Source organism: Esox lucius, chromosome 2, assembly GCF_011004845.1.
Source record: "Esox lucius isolate fEsoLuc1 chromosome 2, fEsoLuc1.pri, whole genome shotgun sequence".
Taxonomy (NCBI): domain Eukaryota; kingdom Metazoa; phylum Chordata; class Actinopteri; order Esociformes; family Esocidae; genus Esox; species Esox lucius.
Genome location: NC_047570.1, coordinates 7,924,415 through 7,944,187, shown reverse-complemented (window position 1 = coordinate 7,944,187; position 19,773 = coordinate 7,924,415). Strand labels below are relative to the sequence as shown.

Genomic DNA, 19,773 nt, shown 5'->3' with positions numbered 1-19,773 from the left:
AAACACCACCCCACATTCAAATGCCAGACCGCCTTGTTAGAGGTGCTTTAGAATGTGCCCAAAATCAATCAGTTACATCCCTTCTAATGACCATCCCTCTCGACTTTCAGAGACAAATGGGAATAGGACCTGGGCTCTGAAACAGAAACAAACTGGAAGGATAGCTTTGAATGCATATTTTATCTACGTAATAAACTCTAGTCATGTATAATTTAAGATCTTTTCCCTGACCCCTCTCCCATTTGTTGTGTTACGCTTCTGAAGATCAGGGTGTAAGTGGGGTCCAGGAGGTCTTTTGGGATTCATCTTTTGTGGTGTCTATGCATTATTTTGTTTTGTAAATGTACATTTATTCTAGAGTTTTTATAAAACAATTATATGAAATGTGGAAATATTGCACATGTAACATACATGATGTTAAGGTTTTGAAGTCAAGGGAATGACCTGAAAATCATTCAGATAATTTCCAGTTAAGCCAGACAATTTAACTGTCCAGAAATAATGGGCCCCTTCAGGTCATACAGAATTAACAAAGTAGTAATGACTTTGACCCCGGTGCTGTATCAACCAGAGGAGCCCGCTTCACCAAGCCTGTATTAGCATGGAGGGGAGGTCAACTACGGTGGGGGAGAGAGTCGGATAAGCCTCGACATCAGAGCCCCATCAGTCACTTTTATATTTCCTGTCTGGCTTTTCCCTCAATTTTACCGAAGTGTGAGACTTTATCGGCCAGACGACGCCAGGTTCTCATCTCCTCCTGGGATGGCCAGTAGCATTTGTCAGATCCAGAGATTAATTGTGGTGTTGTGAACCATCTCTAAAGCTCGTTAGGCAGTGATGAGCGTGGGACAAGTTGAGCGGATGGGAGCTTAGAGCTAACCAACCAGGCAGACAGACGGGCATGAGGTGTTGCAGGGCTGTTGGATGGTTGGACACAGTGCGTTCTGCCTGCTCTGTGGGGTGGGGGGGCACTCAACCAGAACACGCTGACTAATGAAGCTCCGTAGCTTCACAGGGGAGGGCGGAGGGGACAGGCCGGCAGCCCTGGGGCTCTGTCTCTGCCGTGGGACGCGAGCCGAAAACAGTCTGCCTGTCGCCGTCCCGCTATGGTTGACTGGCTGTCCGTTACAGCCGCTGAGGAGTCGGCGCATTCCCGTCCGTGGCTTGAGTCTCTCATAACTCTGTCAATCCCCTGTAAGATCCTTCCTGTCAGTTTGTGCCTGTGTAATCCCTGTGGTGTCTCCGAGGTGTTGTGGTTGATCCGCCTGTTCTGCAGGGGTGTCGGCCTGCGTGCGTCCCTCCACATTTAATCACCTTGCCGTTTCAGGTATATCAGATCTACGCCCGGAGGTCGCCGGAGGAGGTGCACGCGATCCTGCGGGAGGCCGGCGCCGATTACGTGGTGATGGAGGACAGCATCTGCTACGAGAGGAGGCACCGACGTGGCTGCAGGCTCCGGGACCTGCTGGATCTGGCCAATGGACACGTGGGTGTTCTTTCCGTTCTGTGTACTTAAAATTTCCGGAAATGTGTCGTTTACAACTCCCCTCAGAGAATGTGGTCATGACCAGGGATCAGCACTTACTGGCAGAAACAAGGAATTAGGGTTAAGTGCCTTGCTTAAGGGCAGTTTTTATTTTAGAAGTCAATCCTTGTTGCTCTGGGATTCGTATTAGCAACCATTCCATTGACAGCCCAAAGCTCTAACCGCCTACCCAATTGACCTCCGCTTCGTCATTGTCTTATGTGTTTCTGTGTTTTTTATGCATAAAGGCAGACTGTTTGGTTGGAATACTGTATATGTTTTAGAGTTGAGAAGAAGAATATACATTTTCCTGCCCCGTTATGAGAGAGAGGTTAAAGGATTTTGGGGTGTTTATGTGTTTGTGAGGTTGGGATAAGGGTGTGTGTGTGTGCGCGTGCGTGTGCATGTGCACGTTTCGTACTTCCGTAAATTACACTTTGTCTGTCAGCTTCTGTCACTCATAGACACTTCAATGTTTGATTGCTTTGAAGGGGCTCAATTACAGCCTGCATTGGGTTTAGAGATTGAGACTCCTCTGATCTGCGCATCACCTCTGGTTGAAAGATGTATTTTCTATTAATAAATGAGTGGTTATTTGGATTTCTGGAGGCATGCTTTCCTTGTGATCACATCCTTCCTGAGTGCTGCCCGTAAGACCAGTAACATCGCACCGCGTGTCAATTCCTGATATGCTTCATATTGAACTCGAATAAATCTTTATTGAAAGAATAACACCAACAAAATCTCACGGTTGAATGTTTTTCTGTCGATTAACAAATTCCCGGCTTTTTATGGCTTCAAATGTCCCTCTTCCCTAGGACTCTAACTGAAAGGTACCTTTTAAAAAGCATCTGAACAGTTCACCCCAAGCATGGGTCTGTGTGTTTCATTTTAGATCATGGATGGCCCTGGGGAAAACCCCCCAGACCTGGTCCCGGCCTCACACCCCCGCTTCTGCGAGTCCATCAAAACAGATGACCCTGTGTGCACATCCCTCTTCACCCGCGTCTTCCAAAATAAGACCTTCCACGTCTACAAGCTGAAGAAGAGCAAGAAGAGGCCCAAGGCTGTCGAGGATAAGACCCAATAACCTCCCGGGTCCCCCATAAACAGCCCCTCACATCGAACTGCCCGCCCTGGTCTCTGACTCTGCCTCTGGTGACTCTCTGCCACTTTGATATACAGCTGGTCCAAACCAGAGTAGAATGAGGGGAGGTATCGTTCAGAGTGGGTTTGATTGAAAGGAAGAAAAGCAGTGAGGGTAATCATTACCCGGGGACATTCGGATATCTCGGGGCGCTGGCTGGCATCTGACTCTGACTGCAGTCTGCTCGCAACCCATACCATTCCAGACAGTACGGGTTTCCTCTCGAAGACTCCTTTTCTACCCTCCGACTCCAACATAAAGTTCTCCGCAACTTGATGGCCACATTGAATCGAGGGTGGACGTGCCATTCTAATTGTAATGCGTAAGTCATAGCACTGTGAAGAGTATTTGCTTGTTCGTCGTGTTGAAATTGGATGTTTAATTTAGAAGACGGCAGAATCTGAGAAGTAATTCCGCTATTGTTGCCTAATAACTGTATACTAATGTAATGTTTTTTAGAACTGGCATTCATATGTGTTAATAATTAACTGTAGATGAGTTGGTTGTTTAAACAGATGTCGTTATTTTTAATAGAAATGAAATGAAGAAATGTTAGAGCAGTTCATTAACTGCGTGTGTGTTCATCCAACACCCGACACCACATAATCATATTATGTAGAAGAACTGCACTGTCATTAAACCAACACCACAGGTCGATGTTGAATTCGAGGAATGTTTAACAAAAATTGTATTAATTCCAACCAGCCAAAATCAGCTTTACAATGTCCAGTGCCCTCATGCTTCAAATTCTAAAATGTTAAGGCATATAGTCTGGAGGGGTATGAGTCTTAGTAGGTTTTAAAGTCTGTGTAATCCAATTGGAGAAAGAGCTACTGAGTTAATAATGTAGTGTGGGTTTGATGGAATTCATTATTGTAATGCATTGCCGGTGTCGGCTATTGCCAGTTAACACAAGATCTGAATCCAGGCCTAAATCTGGGTGTATATGAATACAGACTATTCTGATAATTCAGTAGGGGAGATTGGGGTATGAAGTAACAGCTAAATAACTCACGACCAACCATTCAGAAGCTGTTATTAAATGTGCTATGGTTTGGTTAGTTGTACTACTTTTGAATGCAACAATTCTCAAATAAATATACATTTTCTGTACTCTCTGTGAGGTCAGTATGACATGCCTAATGGATAAATTAAAATAGACAAAATATATCTAGTATACTGTATTTTAAATCTTTTGATGATTTACATTTCCCGCAATAAAGAAACATTGTAGAAAGTGTTACAACTAACCGTTCCGTGGTGGACAGTAAAGACACAATGAGCAAGTGTTGTTTGTCCCCTATTCTCTCCTCCTGGCAGTTGGAATTTTTTTATTTCATATCGTTAGTTTGGATTGCGTCATGGTATTATTTTAATAACTTCAGAGTATGAAAGTGCCTTCAATTGTCTATTTCATCTCTGTTTTGATGTCAAGAGGCTGTGTCTTTTGTTGAACCCGTCAGTTACTTGATGCTTTGCCTACAGTGCTGTAAAAAAAAGGACATTCTAACTGAACACTTGTCCTTACATGTCATTTTTGTAGTTACATTTTGCATGGTTTGAGCTTTGTCAAAAACATGAGTTTGCAGGTGAAAACTTCTGAGGGTTTAAATATCAAAAAAGGAATTACATGAACATTTCCAATACTCTGTTGACCGAATATGATTTAGTACCTTTTAATCAACTGCCATGTTGACAGTTTTCTACAATATTTTGTATTTATAACATTGAACTGTGTTTAATCTAAAAGTCAACCCCTTCTTATCTTTTGTTGCCATCTCTTCCTATTGTTGGAACTGTGTCTGTCTGTCTGTTTACCAAGTAAATAGTTTGTGACTGTTTGACGTGCCAGCGGAGGAATTGCACTAGTTAGTTTGGCATATCATGATTTATGTGTTTTCATCTTTCTGGTGAACCCTGTTTTTCCATGGATCTGTGTTATGTGAAGATATCGAAAGGGACTTTGTTTTCTCTGTTGCTTTGTTTTAAGTTTTATTGGTGTTCTGTTGTCACTTTTGTTAATTATTTTGATGATGACACAGAAAATGTATTTCCATATAAATAATAAATGCAATAATGTTGATTCAAGTTGTTAAACTGCTTGAGGCTTGACTTAATATCAGGTTATATGTAAACAATTGCGACATTCAAATAAATGAATCTTTATTAAGAAAAAAGATTGATGCAAATACAAAACACCAAGATATCTATATTCAAAGCTTGTCATGATAATGATAAAAAAGATAAATTCACTTTTTTTTAAGAAGCGGTACGTGGTTCATAGTTCTTCCATTGACACATTAAAAAAGCAATGATTTCATTAACCTTTGTATTTACAAATGAGGTAAAAACTTAAAATTCCACTATGTCTTTATCCAATACACAATGTTGAAGCCATTTATGATTCAAATGAAAGTAGAATCTCTTCTCTCCAACCGGGAGAGAAATCCTGTGAATCCCAAACACTATCTTCACATTTCAATCATGATTATTTTCACAAGCTCCTCTATAACCCCAGTTCCTGCACTACCATGTTCGATGGATGAATCAGAACTCTCATCCCTCGAGGAGTTTTTGATGTCTATAAAAAAAAATAATTGCAATGCGGCAGACTTCCATACCCTCACCTCCACATCCTATTTTTGGTGCTGCCTTTCAGAAAATTGGCACGTTTGAAATCCATAATCAGAATGTCGACTTCTCAATCGACCTGTGAAACTCCCATGATCCTTTGGTTCCGGGCCTGACAGTGCCGCCATCGGCTCGCATTAGGATTAGCACTCTGACGCGTTTAACACACCTACCCTTCAACTGTTGTGCTGTCACGCTCAACATGCAGCATCTCTGCGGTAAAAAAAAGAAAAACGAGATATAAAATCAAAATAATGAGAAGGGTGTGCTAATGCTACCTCCGAACGCATGAAATTCTGTACAAGCCTGGCGTTTAGTCGCAGAGGGAGGTTACATGTCTTTTTATTTATTCCATTTGCTGTGCAACAAAGCATTTCCAAAATGCATTTCCCGTCCCCTTTTCTACTCCCCATTGAGCTTCACAGCTCCTCACACAAGCCCATTTAACTCAGTCCCCGAGGTGCTTTGAATGAGCCCAGACCCTCCCTCTTCTCATCCTTTCCTCTAATTTCACCTCCACTCTGCATGCATCTCTCTCCCATCAGCGGTAAAAACACGAATGCATTGAATTCTGGCTTTTGATGTTTATTTATTATTTATTTAAAATTTGGGCAGATTGGTCCTGGTATTTATGATAGGAGGGGGGCTATTGGGGATAGAGTATCATCCTCAGGTTTTGGGGTAGATAAATGGGTGAAACCCCTGGCTTCCCTCCCCTGTGAATAACCCCGCTAGCCATATCATTTCCCATGCGATCGTTCAAACCGCTGGGCTCATACTGTTTCCTGTGAAATTGCTAGGGCTTCCTCCATTCCCGCCATTTAACAGTCAACTATGGCCACCATGTCATTTTTTGTTCTGTAGTTGGATCCAACCCTTCATAAGCTGTTGAAAACAGTCTGCCATTCACAATGCATTAGTCATGTGGAACACCATAGAATGTTCTTCAGAGTGGTGGAGTTCAGAATGTTTGGTTTTCCTGAGGAAGAAGGTTAAAGCTGAGAAACACAAAAAAAGGCTCTGCTCTTTCTTCCTTCCTTACTCACAAGTTTGATAATTGAGTTCTCCAGTGAATAGAAATGCAAGGCGAGGGAGAGTGGTGGATAGAAAACCAAATCACGTTAGGAGTGTAAATATATACCTTAAGAGCACACCTGTTGACTGCAGGCCTGGCAGAGAGCCCACCGGAAGGCCACCGCAAAGTCTTCCCGCATGAAGCGTAAGCGCTTAAAACACAGACGCATTACAGACATAGAGGACGGAGTACGTTTTAGCAAGGTCCAAGATGTACCGGACAATTTCCTTCTATTGAAAAACTTAAAGAACATTCTCACCCGAATCCTTACTGAACGCAAGTCACTACCGAAGGCCCGCTCGCTAATTGCCATAAGCATCTGCCTGTGTCAATGGCATCTGCCGTTGTCCCGTGAACAGCGATTTTCTGTCAGGTTAACGTCCGTTCTCGCCCCAGACTCATTCCCGGTTTCAGGGGCAAAACCCAGTGGAGAAGGAAACAACGCCAGAGAGGAGAGAGGTCATGATTACCACTAGTCTCTCTCTCCTTCCTGTACTCATCCTTCTCCTTCCGGATCCTTTGCTGTGGTCGTATCCTTTCCTGCTGCCCGGTGTTCTCCGCGGTCCTTGGTCTGTTTGGTTCATCTCGGCGATCAGTGGTCACTGGCCTCGGCCTTCTCATAGAGGGCTTTGAGCTTCTCAAAGCGCGGCCCCCAATCCTTTAGGCATTCCTGGCCGGCGGACGTGTCCTCCTCCAGCCCGGCGGAGCTGAAGGAGCTGAGGGACCCGGCCGGTGAGCCTCCCCCCTCCGTGGAGAACACCTGCAGGGAATCGAAGGGGGCCGTCTCCGGGGCCTGGTCGGCATCCCGGATGATCTCGCACAGGTAGCGGGCCAGGTCCTGGCTGGAAAAGGAGAGGCTCTTTCTGGCAAGCAGGAGAGGCCTACTCTGGCCCTGTGCAGAGGTCCTGGCGGGGGGCACATCCCTACGCAGGGTGGTCACAGTGGTGGTAGAGGATGATGAGGAGGAGGGGGCGGTGCCAGCTCCTAGCCTGCTGAAGGTGTCCTGGCTTTGGGAATGTTGGCGCTGGGTGTGGGGGTGATGGTGCTGATGGATGGCTCTGGTACGGCTGTACTGGACCGATTGGGCCGGACTGGGCTGGAGAGACTTCTGGAGCTCTGCCATGTCATAAGCATTCTGAACACACACAAACAGGGAGAAAGGACAAATAGAGCAAAAGAAAGGGATAGTGAGAGCAAGGAAAGAAAATAAAAACGAGCGCAGCTTTCTCATCCTAATAACCATCATCCTTTTCCCTGTCCGGCCTGTCTAAGTCTACACTCCGTCTCCATTCTCTCCCCAAGTGAACGAAATCAAGATTCATTCTCTGCTAGTGGGTACGTGACAGACGACCGACTGCGTTACCCCAACACACTAAGTAATCCGAGGGAACGTGAAGAGGGGGGCGAGGGGAGTGTCTCACTTGAACGGTGCGAGGGGAAATATTGTACATTCATTTTTATATAACACATAATCACTTCAGCATTAATCTGATTCAGGCGAGACCGATTTCCCCTCGTTACCACGGTAGCGCTTCACACTGGTGCGACAGAAACCCAAGCCCCCGGAGGAATGGAGGATGCGAGCAGCGGGAGAGTGGAGGAGTAAACGACACACGCGTGGGTGTGCTCGGTAATTGATTACCTGTTTAAAAAGTGTGCAAAGCCTGTGTGCTGCTAACTGCTTCTCTCAGTAAACATTCACTAGAGGATCGCTTAAGGATTGCAGCACTGCCAAGCAGCTGATAATCACATTATGTGTCATTGTGGAAGGAGATCATGAATACACGTACAAACACTCCACTGGTTTTTCTAGTTGCAGTAGGAGGACGAGCCTTTGGTGAGTAGGTGTTACGGTGACATATTGGGGAATAAGAAAAAGATTTAGCTAGAGTTGGCCTCATTTGGCTAGCCTGGAATTTAAACTGAATATCTCCATTGTTTCACTTCACCGATTCAGGATTTTTTTGTTGTTGAAATTGTGACTAGGGACCAGAATATCCCATTGTGTTTAAGTGTGTCAGAGGACATATTGCCTGTCTGGATACCCAAACTCATTGTTTCAACCAAATGCCACACCCATGAATGTTCCTTTCCCCAGAGTCTGACTCTCCTTCCAGGCAGGTCTTAGGGAAATAGGCAAGATAATATATGTAAACATTTCACTGCCAAACTATCAGTTAGAGAAGTGGTTCCCAATCCGGGTACAGTGCATAACCTCGGCTCATTATGGCAATTCAGTGACTGCATGTCATAAGAATGTGTTCAAGTCGACATTTTTCTAAATAAACATTAGTCTACTTTTCGAAATGAATACGTTTGAATGATTCGGAGCAAAACATGTAAATTCAGTAGGCCTATTTCAATTTTTAACAGGTGTTGTGAGTAAGAGACATTCACTCTTCTAGGCCGGCTCCGCTTAAGCGGTCTGGCAAAAACAAAACGGTACGTGACAGACTGACCGATTGACCACCCCATGTTAAATAGCATAGTGGTGAGAGCCGCGGGCTCCGGAACAACAGGTCCCGCGTTATTTGCTTCCCGTAACAGTCTACGCGCATTATGTCTGAGGTTCAGGGCAGAAAAAACTTTGCTGGCTACAACTTTACGTAGCTACGTAATAGGAAGCCTAAAATAAAACGCTTCTGGTGGATATTAGGATTTGTTCAGATGGACAAACACTTCACAGTCTTCACGATTCTCTCGTCTTTTCACTTGACAAAAAAGTCAGTTATCGTTAGTGATGGCCATTCGAGGCTTCATTACTATATTATAAGGTAATATACTTAACAATCTTGTCTGTACATTTTATTTTTAATGTCTGTTCCAATGTTATTCTTGTCTGTTCTTTTTCACAGACTAGATTGTTAACTATATTGCTTTATACATTTCAATTATGGCTTTTATTGTGGTAAAGAAAATCTGAGCGCTGCCAGCATAATATCCTGCAGCTAAAATAATGCTTATGAAGCCTTGAATGGCCATAACTAGTTATTGTCACCTATATTGATAGAAACCGTATCTGTCATTCAGTAATGGCTAATTAGCTGTAAAAACGGCAAAAGAGGATTTGTTCAGGATAGACAAAAACCTTGCTGGCTAAAACCTTGATAGATATGTTATGGGAAGCCTAAAATGAAACTGTTTACTATATTGCGACTATTTCTAGTGGATTTTCGAATTATGTCTCAGGATTTGTTCAGGATAGACAAACACTTTGCTAGCTACACGATTTTCTCGTCTTTTCACTTGACTGAAAAAGTCAGTTATCGACACCTATATTGATACAGTAGTTATTGTATCAATGTCATTCACGAATGGCTAATAAGCTGTTAAAACGGCCAGTGGCAAAAGCCATAAAGTTCATAGATGCTAATTGTGGTGGAGGTAAACTTAATAAAAAACGTTACTCAGTTTAACACAATATAATGGCGTCTAACAACATATTACTTGATAATAAGCTTTTAAAACGGCCAGTGGCAAAACTCATACAGTTCATAGATACTATTTGTGGTGGAGGTAAACGTAAGAAACGTTACTCAGTTTAACGCTAGTTAATGGTGTTTAACAAAATATTCAAACTTGGCATGATGTTAATGAGTGTAAATAATATAATGTGAAGAGGCCATACTAACGCCCAGCATGTGTGCAGTTTGGTGGTAGTAGTTAATGAGAATTTCTTCTATGTGGGCGACCCGGGTTCGATTCTTCAGAGGGCAGCCATCATTAACCATTTTTATTGCGGGCCAGCTGAAGTTGCCTGGTTTCTTGTTCGAGGATTGGGGTGCCATGTTTTAGAATTTGTGAATTGAGTTAGAGTAGAGACAGGCCCCTAGGGGCACTGGTTAACTGATTTACAATTACATAGATTTGTCTGATTGTTTAGTGGGCTTTGAGGTTAGGTGTGGTGGACGGGCAAAAAATACCTGAACTTGACTCAGATGGTAGCAGGTTTAAATCCATGGAGAGGTGATTTAATTTTCTTCTAAACTGTTCTAACCTTAACTCAGAAACCGACAGCTTGCCTTTAATCAAAATTGTAACTACTCATATGCTAAATCTAAATTGTAACATATTATATGTATTTTTACATCTTTGAGAAGTAATGTATTTTAGTAGTATTTGTAACATATTATTCGTTTTTGGCAATAGGTAATATATATACACCAATCAACCATAACATTATGTGAATAACACTGATAAGCTCATTATCATGGCACCTGTCAGTGGGTGGGATATATCAGGCAGCACGTGAACTTTCTGTCCTCAAGGATGTGTTAAAAGCAGGAAAAATGGGCAAGTGTAAGGATCTGAGCAACTTTGACAAGGGCCAAATTGTGATGACTAGACAACTGGGTCAGAGCAACCCCAAAACTGCAGCCCTTGTGGGGTGTTCCAGGTCTGCAGTGGTCAGTACCTATCAAAAGTTGTCCAAGGAAGGAAAAACGGTGAACCGGCGACAGGGTCGAGGCCTGTGTGGTCCAATCCAAGAAACAAGCTACTGTTGTTCAAATTGAAACTGAAAATGTTCATGCTGTGACTGATAGAAAGGTGTCAGAACACACAGTGCATCGCAGTTTGTTGCTTATGGGGCTGTGTAGCCGCAGACCCTGTCGACTGCCGAAAGCGCCTACAATGGGCATGGGAGCATCAGAACTGGACCACGGAGCAAAGGTGGCCCGGTCTGATGAATAACGTTTTCTTTTACATCTTGTGGATGGCCAGGTGCGTGTGTGTCGCTTACCTGGAGAACACATGGCACCAGGATGCACTATGGGAAGAAGCCAAGCCAGTGGAGGCAGTGTGATGCTTTGGGCAATGTTCTGCTGGGAAATCTTGGGTCCTGCCATTCATGTGAATGTTACTTTGACACGTACCACCTACCTGAGCATTGTTGCAGACCATGTGCACACTTTCATGGCAACGGTATTCCCTAATGGCATTGGCCTCTTTCAGCTGGATAATGTGCCCTGCCACAAAGCTAAAATGATTCAGGAATGGTTTGAGGAACAAAACAATGAGTTCAAGGGGTTGACTTGACCTCCAAATTCCCCAGATCTCAATCCAATCGAGCATCTGTGTGATGTGCTGGACAAATAGGTCTGATCCATGGAGGCCCACCTCGCAACTTGCCAGATATCACAGCCCACCTTCAGAGGTCTAGTGGAGTCCGTGCCTCAACGGGTCAGGGCTGTTTTGGCGGCAAAAGGGGGACCTACACAACATTAGGCAGGTGATCATAATGTTATGGCTGATTGGTGTATATGTATATTTTAGCAGTGCATTGTAATGTATCCTAGTGAAACCTAATATATCACAGGAATTTGGCTGTCACAGACTTACATATACTAACTTATGTTTTCCCCGTGACCAAATTGATCCTTAAGATTTTTACTAAAAATCAAACACATTCTAACTGTTCGGATTGTTCCCCAAAGTAGACGGATTGAGTAAACTTTCCTTTTAAAAGAGTAATTTAATACTCTGGTGTCCAGACGGCTGATGGCTTTTGTTTAGTGTAACGCTCCTTATTTTGACCTCAACACAATGGACGGTGGTCTTATGCCTCGATCACACCTGCAGCACCAATTCGCTCTGATACATGGGAAGTTCATTCATTTCTAATGGAATGCTGCACTAGCTTTGTGTCATTTCGTTGCAGAGGCAGTTGCCGAGGGTTCTGTTTGTTGCATGCATTGCATTTATCGAACGAATGGATCAAGTTGTATGTGGACCCCCTTAGTAGGAGCGCTGTTTGATTGAGGCAAGGACACGGGTGTACTTGGTCTTACCTGGTCCTCCTCTCCTCCTCCCTCCTCGTCGTAGTTGAGCACGTTCTCTCGGATGTCCTCCCAGCCGTCGTGGTGTGCCGACACATGGTACACGCCCTCCTTTAGACCCTTGTAGCTACGCCAGCGGGTGTACAAGAAGATGCCTAGCAGCAGTGCTAGGGGGCGCCGGAGAGCACAGAGGCAGGAAAAACAAACAGAGAAAGTTACAGGGTCAGTTTGATAAGTAATGACGGCATGGACGGTTTTCACTCCGTTGATTTGACATTGAATTATCAGCTGACTGACTGCTGGCTCTCTGCTGGGACGACTACTCAGTAAGAGCTTTCTCTGCAGAGTGGCGAGTGGCGCTCGGTAAATCAATCCATCCCCATAGACGGCGGGGACCTTTCGAGTATTCAAGCCGTAACATACTTCTCCATCAATCTATATCATAAATTACTTAGCAAGGGGACCAGGCGGACAGGCTGACACACAATGAATTAAATGTTCACAATTATCAGGGCAAGCTCTGACTGAACTCGGACACTTGAGAAGTGAAAGTGGTGTACACAGCCAGAAACTAAAATCTATATGCATTTACAGACAGAACACTATGCTCGCCACCCTAGCGCAAGTGCTACAAACAAATCAAGTTGCTTTCAGAGAGCCGTGCGCTAGTCAGTCTATATTGCACAGGAGTATCCAATCTCATGGTTGTCTGTTATTCCATTGTTCCTTTTGAAACGTTGAATGGGCGTGTTTTTCTAGGTGAAAATTATCTCAATAAAAAAAACGTACTCTGTGATTGTGACATGATTCACACTGTCATTTTGTTGACTTGAGTGTTCTCTCAAGGCCACTACAGTCAAGTGTCCGTTTGTGAATGTCATCACTTGGGATGGGAAAATGTTGTGTGCTTAAGATAAAGGTTATTGTGAAGTTAGTTTAGGTCAGCTCTCATAGAGACTTCACTATTGGGTTAATGTCTTCAAAGGCCCTCTTTGATGAAAAGATGTGCGTCTGTTCTCTCCAGGAGCCTGAACTGTTGCGCCGATTACCTAAGAGTTCTGAGTGTCTGACTTGCTGAGGACTGCCTCCTCGTCTCCTCCTCGCCTCTCCTCCCCCACTCGTTTCAGAAACCAAGGCTTGCACTATTGATTACATAACCCGACTAACGACTTCACACAAGCTCCTCCATAACCCCAAGACACACAACACACACGCCCCAAGATGCACAACATGCATCCAAATGTCTAAACCAACAAGAGTATATATAGCAGGTTATGGAAGTTATCTGAAGATGATTTATTCTGTAACTGGCCTGTTTGTGCATCCTGTTGAGTCCTGGGATTGGATTTATATTATGGAGTAAAACAAAATAAAAATAAAAACTATTGCCAAAGAGTGAGTTCACTTATTTAGTTGCACCACTTGGGGCCTTGAGAGTATTCAGAGTGGAAAAGGCAAGTTTACTGGACTTGAAATACCTAATTACAAGACTGGCTCATAGATTTGCAGCTGGCGTTGGATCAGTTTTAGCTTTGGGTATTCAGGAGCAAAGCTGTTGTTTTGCATACTGTATGGAAAAATACTTAAACTGGTATTGATTCAGTAAAATATATTGTTTAATACATACAGTGCCTTCAGAAATTATTCAGAGCCATTAACTTTTTTCATAGTCTGTTGTGTTACAGAGGGAATTTATGAATTAATTAAAGTTTGTTAAATATTTGTTCCAATTTGTTCCAAATATTTAATGTACATAAGTATTTTTATACAGCAGTTAAAAAAGCATCTTTGGCAACTATCAAAGCTTTGAGTCATCTTGCTTACCTCCTTTTCGCACCTGGATTTAGGGCAGTTTCTCCCATTCTTGTAGATCCAGATCGGTAAGATTAGATGGGGAGCAACAGTAAACTGTATACTTATCCCACAGATATTTAATGGGATTTAAGTCTTGCTTTGACTATGCCACTCAAGGACAGACATGTCATCAGACCAGAGTAAAACATGAGGAAAATTGTATTCAGGACTGTCTGAGAGGTTTGGCCTTTTGGCAGGTTTGTTTGAGTGGCCATTGGTTTCTTGGTCACTTTTTTTACTAAGGCCTGTCTTGCCCGGTAACTTAGTTTGGCCATAGAGCCAGCTCTAAGAAGAATCTTGGGGTTTCCAGACCTTAATTTCACAATGATGAAGACCACTAGGCACCTGGAAACTTCCAATGTTTTGGGTACTTTTTACAACCTGTCCTAGATCTATGTTTCAAGTCAATTCTATCTGGAAGGTCTATAGAGTTCATTGGACTTGGTTTTGCTCTGACATACACTCAAGTGTGGAACCTTATATAGCCAGGTGTCTGCTGCCTAAATCAATTTAATTGGCAGAACGTGGACCCCAATGAAGTTTTAGAAACAAAGACGATCAAAGGACACAGGATGCATCGGAGCTCAATTTAGATGAGATATTTCAATAAAAACATGGTTTCTCTTTGTCATTATAGGGTATTGTGTGTAGATTGAAAATATTTATTTAATGAATGACATATTAAGTCTCTAACACAACGAAAGGTGGAGAAAATGAAGGGGTCTAAATAATGTAGATTACAACACCACACAGGAGACACTTTTATTCAAAGTGATTTACAACGATTTGGTATGTTAAATCTACATAAAGGATGGAATTGAACCCACGACATCGCTGGCGTTGCAAGTACCACGGCCTAGCAGCTTAGCCATATACAGGACCGGTAATGCAGATAAATGCATGTGGACACTACAGTAGACGTCTCTAACTATTCACATGGTCTCCTTTGACGGCGTAGTGAGAGCAGGGAGAGAGTAGAGTGTTTCTACATAAATCAATCCAGGCCAATAATGAGCCTAACAGGCTCAGGGCCATCAAAGCATAATGCTGTTTACTGCAGCCAGCCGAGCCGTGCCTCCCCTCGCGCCCTCCCCCCTCGTCCCTCCCTCTATTACTCAGAGTGTCTCTTTCCATTTCTCTCCCCCTTTCTCTCACTCCCTCCCTCGTTTGGCGAGCGTCCTTCGCTGTCTCCCGGTGTCTGTGTACCTCTTCCTCCCTGCCACTTCTTCCTTCTCGATCATCTGCTTGCTCTGTATTTCTGTCCTCTCCCATTGAATCTCCCTCCCTCTCTCATTGTTGCCCCCCCATCTCTTGCCTTTGTTTGTCCCAGGTTATCACTCCCTGGCTTAGTGTTTTGCAAAATAACCCTCATCCAACCGCATCCAGGCTCCAACGCCGCTGTGGACAGTCCCACGGTTGCTGTATGAAGCCACACAGTGTAGGTCTATGGACACATATAACAGCTCCAGCTGAACTCGCTGTCTGACAGCAGCCTCATTTACGTCGGTCACCGTGGAAACTAATCGGAACACTGGCAGAATAACAAAAGACACATTGGAAAAAAAGGGATTTCTTATAGTTGTACCTCTCACTGTGACTGCTTCTTTAACCCCACCTCACATCAGATTCAGACCTTAGGATAAAAAGGGAAATTAATCCAGAAGCTTGTGCAGTACCTAAAGGAATCAGACCATGCCTGTGCCAATCTCTTCACTATGTGTGTGTGTGGGTGTGTGTGTGTGTGTGTCAATGTGTGTGGTTGATGTCAGTTTTACTCAGATGGATCAGTCAACACCTTCCAAGAGAACCAAGATGTTCCTTTCACAATGTCTTTTAGAGTCTGGCCACGTCTGCCAGCTTTATACTGACGCTGTGCTTATATTTGTCCTGTTCCACACACACTACGCTAAATGTAAATTGAAATGTTTATTTATTTATTTTCTGCATATCCCAACTGCTCCAAGACACTCTCAGAGAATGGGGTCGCAGCCGGGGATTATCCATTGTTGTTGGCAAATGTTTTTCAGTGCTTTGCTCAAAAGATGATTGAAAGATCACCTTGTCTGTTCTAGGATTCCAACCAGCAATATTTGCTTATTGGCCCACTATCTAAACGAGACTACCTGCCGTCTTCCCAGTGACAGCAGTTAACAACCAAAACAGATTTATTTATTTACAATAGCTTCAAGCAAAGGCATAGGAGCCGGGGAGGACATGTCCCCCTCAATATTAGAAACAGGTTAAATTTTCCCCCTCAATAATACTTTTTTGCTTATTAAATGTTTTGTTTTTTAAATGACGCGTTGGAACTTGATGCTTTGGAACGATTCCGAGGTTCTCATTCATTCAAGAGCTGTGTGTAGACGTGGCTTAAGTGGATTACTGTAGTCATAAGTTTTGTTTTCCCAATATGTAGGCTACAACGTGTATTAAACATCAGTACATTTTCATAGCTGCAAAACGAACGAACTTGATCAAATATAAGCTTTCTTCTGGCAAAAAATCATAAGAAGCAGCTATCTAGCTAAATCCCCTTATTATCGGCCACCCCCTATTTATCGGAAGTTTCTAGCGGTTGGAGAACTAAATACTCTCGTTCAAATTTTAAATGCACTGGAAAACAACGATACATTTTGCTATTAAATATACCCTTTCAGCTTGCCCACCAACGTTTTTTATAGAGATGTATGGAGGATAAACACATTTCTTTAATAAAATAAATGTGTATGGAGGACTTCCGGTTTGGGTAAGCATGTGAAAGCAGCGTTGTCTCAGGCTCCCGCAGCAATAACTTTGAAAACGTACTTTCCCTCAAAACCCCAACCAATTGAGGGTGGAAGATTTAACATTAGAACCTTGAACACCCTAGAAAAATGTCAAAAGCATCAAAAGCGTCTAAAAAGACTGAAGCAGACTCCTCTCCTATGGACAGCAGCACAACGCTAGCTAGCATAGCTAACATGCTAAAAGACCACAGAGCTAGTATTGCGGCCGACTTCAAAGCAACATTCGCTGCTCTGGAATTGAGACTCGACAAAATGCATACAACGATAACAGAACATGGTCAACGAATGGACTCATTGGAATCCCATGCTGAGCTGCAAGCCCAACGAATTCAAGCACTGGAGGAGAGGTGTATCGCATTAGCAGATCACAACGCTAAACTAACAGCAAAGACTATCGATCTTGAGAGCCGCAGCTGCAGAAACAATATTAGAATAATCTGCCTCCCAGAAACAATTGAGGCACCCAGGCCTACGAGCTTTTTCCCGAGCTCTTGGCTGAAGTACTGGGCGACCAGATCTTTCAGTCTCCTCCTGAATTGGACCGAGCGCATAGAACGCTTGAGGCTAAACCACAACCCGGCTCATGGCCCAGACCGGTTATACTTCGCCTGATCATTCGGGAGGCTCGTAGGAGATGTGGGAAACTTCAGGACCAAGGGACACCAATCCAGATTTTTGAGGACTACACACCAGAAGTCGCCGGGGAACGAGCCAAATATCGAGCAGTGATGGCCGATCTCTACAACATCGGTCTTCGGCCGGCGCTTTTCTTCCCAGCCCGATTACAGGTCACTCTAGAGAGCGGAGAGAAGAAGAGATTCTCATCTCCCGAGGAAGCCACCACTTTCGCGGCCAAATATCAACAGGCCCCGAGGCCCGACTAGTTTGTCTGCTATTTTACCCGCGGCTAATGTGGACCATGCTAACCTAGCTGGCTTCTTTACAGGAAGGGCTGTTTTCGTATTGGGAAGTCTTACGATTAAGACGGAAACCAGCTGAGCCTTAGCGTTTATCTCAATGAGATTCAAGAAATGGTTGGACTCTGTAGGGCCTAAGCTTGATGTTTAACGTTACCAATTAACTTCTATGCTGGGTTAGCCCTGTAGCTAGTTCAGCGGGTTCAGAAGCTGGTGATGTGTATAACACTTGTTTTAATTCTAATTTGAAGTGAAAGAAAATAATAACTTGTATTATCTTATTTTATATTTAAGTTAGAAGGTTGTCAAGCCAATATAAGGTTATAAATGATGATTATGATGGAAGGGGTAATACATCAGCAGCTCACTTGTTCCTTAATCCTAAATGGTCAATACCCTGTATTTAATTTTTATTAGTCTACATTTATCTTTATTATTATTTATTTATTATTGTTATTTATATTGTTTTCATTATTTTATTATTATCTATTTTTTATTTTCTGTCATTCTGTTGCTTCTGAATAAATGTTTGGTATTCAGTCTATTTTTATCTACTCACGTTAAGGTTCGCATGCATTACTTTAGGGGTCCCAACTGGCTCTGTAAAGCTGCAGGAGCTGGGACAAATTAAGAAAAAGAAGAAAGACAACGCAGAAAGGGAAGTATTACTACTTGGGTTTAGTTTTGATGAATAGAATAGGGAAGAAGGGATGGGGAGGGAAGTATTCACTTGATGTTGTTTATTCTGTGTTCTGTGCTATGTGTGTATTCATTTTACATTGGGCTGTTTCTGTACAGAAGATCCTGCTTGCTGTTTGCTGCTTGCTCCTTGAGACTGACCTGACAATCTTACCACGGGATGCTGAATCATGGCTAGTGTAACCAAGGGGGGTGCCGCTGGCGGACGGGCTGTGAGGATTAGCTCACTAAACACTGGTGGGCTAAACGCTGCAATCAAAAGCACAACAGTTATGACACATATCAAAAGCCTAAATGCAGACATATTGTTTCTGCAGGAGACGCACTTATGCAACTCTGACCATAGAAAATTAAATAGACCTTGGATTAACCAAACTTTTCACTCCCAATTCAATGTAAAATCAAGAGGCACGGCTATATTAATCCGAAAAAAAATCCATTTAACCTCAGATAAAATAATGACAGATTCAAACGGTCGCTATGTCATTGTTACCGGTATGTTATATGAAAAGTAGGTAATCCTGGTATCCGTCTACGCTCCCAATTGGGACGACCATAACTTTGTTAGTTCATTGTTTGCTACCATTCCAAAATTAGATTCTCACCTTCTGATAATGGGAGGAGACATGAACTGTGTAATTGATGCAACATTGGACAGGTCTAGTTTCCGATCAACATCAGCCATGAAAATGTCCCAGGCTTTTTCCACATTTATGAGTCAATATGGGTTAGTGGACCCATGGGGATTTTCACATCCTTCTGTAAGACAATCATTTTTTTCTCTCACGCACATCGCTCATTTTCACGCATAGACTATTTTTTGATAGACAAAAAGCTCATTCCAGCGATCGTTACCACTCAGTACCATAACAGTGTCGGATCATGCCACGGTAGTCTTGGACCTTAATTTTAGTATGAAGCCGAAGGGATTCAGACACTGGAGGCTAGACCCTCTCTCGCTGGCAGATGCCAACTTTTGCAAACATATTTCTGAATCGATCGCTTTTTTCTGTGAAACTAATAAGAATGATGAAACTTCCCCGTCCATATTGTGGGACACTCTCAAAGCTTACATAAGGGGTAAAATTATCTCTTTCACGTCACATATGAATAAATTGCGCAGATCTTGGCAGAAGGACCTGGAGAAAAATATTGCAGATCTAGATAACTTATTATCGTCCGCAAATTCACCAGATTTATTTAAAGAAAGAATAAGACTCCAAACTGAACTTGATCTCCTTCTCACTTATGAGGCTGAACAACTTCTTCTTCGCTCTCAAGGGTTGGTGTACGAACATGGGGACAAAGCTGGAAGCCTTTTGGCTCATCAGCTGAAGGCAAAAGCAGCATCAAATCAAATGA

The 19,773-nt window shown here is 43.1% G+C and overlaps 2 protein-coding genes across 7 annotated transcripts in view; one reads left to right on the top strand and one right to left on the bottom strand.

Moving 5' to 3' along the window:
* The window catches only part of dpy19l3 (dpy-19 like C-mannosyltransferase 3), a 40,183-nt gene extending 35,414 nt beyond the window's left edge, over positions 1 to 4,769 (top strand). For all 3 annotated transcript variants that reach the window (XM_020054430.3, XM_010891400.4, XM_034295230.1), the window contains 2 exons: positions 1,328 to 1,486; positions 2,421 to 4,769. In XM_020054430.3, coding sequence (XP_019909989.2) covers positions 1,328 to 1,486; positions 2,421 to 2,615 — 354 coding nt within the window. In that variant the 3' untranslated portion in view covers positions 2,616 to 4,769. The remainder of the gene's footprint in view (positions 1 to 1,327; positions 1,487 to 2,420) is intronic.
* Positions 4,770 to 4,825: 56 nt separating this feature from the next.
* The window catches only part of si:ch211-186j3.6 (neural-cadherin), a 210,820-nt gene continuing 195,872 nt past the window's right edge, over positions 4,826 to 19,773 (bottom strand). For all 4 annotated transcript variants that reach the window (XM_010891396.3, XM_034295225.1, XM_020054417.2 and 1 more), the window contains 2 exons: positions 12,168 to 12,322; positions 4,826 to 7,513 (listed from right to left, as the gene is read on the bottom strand). In XM_010891396.3, coding sequence (XP_010889698.2) covers positions 6,971 to 7,513; positions 12,168 to 12,322 — 698 coding nt within the window. In that variant the 3' untranslated portion in view covers positions 4,826 to 6,970. The remainder of the gene's footprint in view (positions 7,514 to 12,167; positions 12,323 to 19,773) is intronic.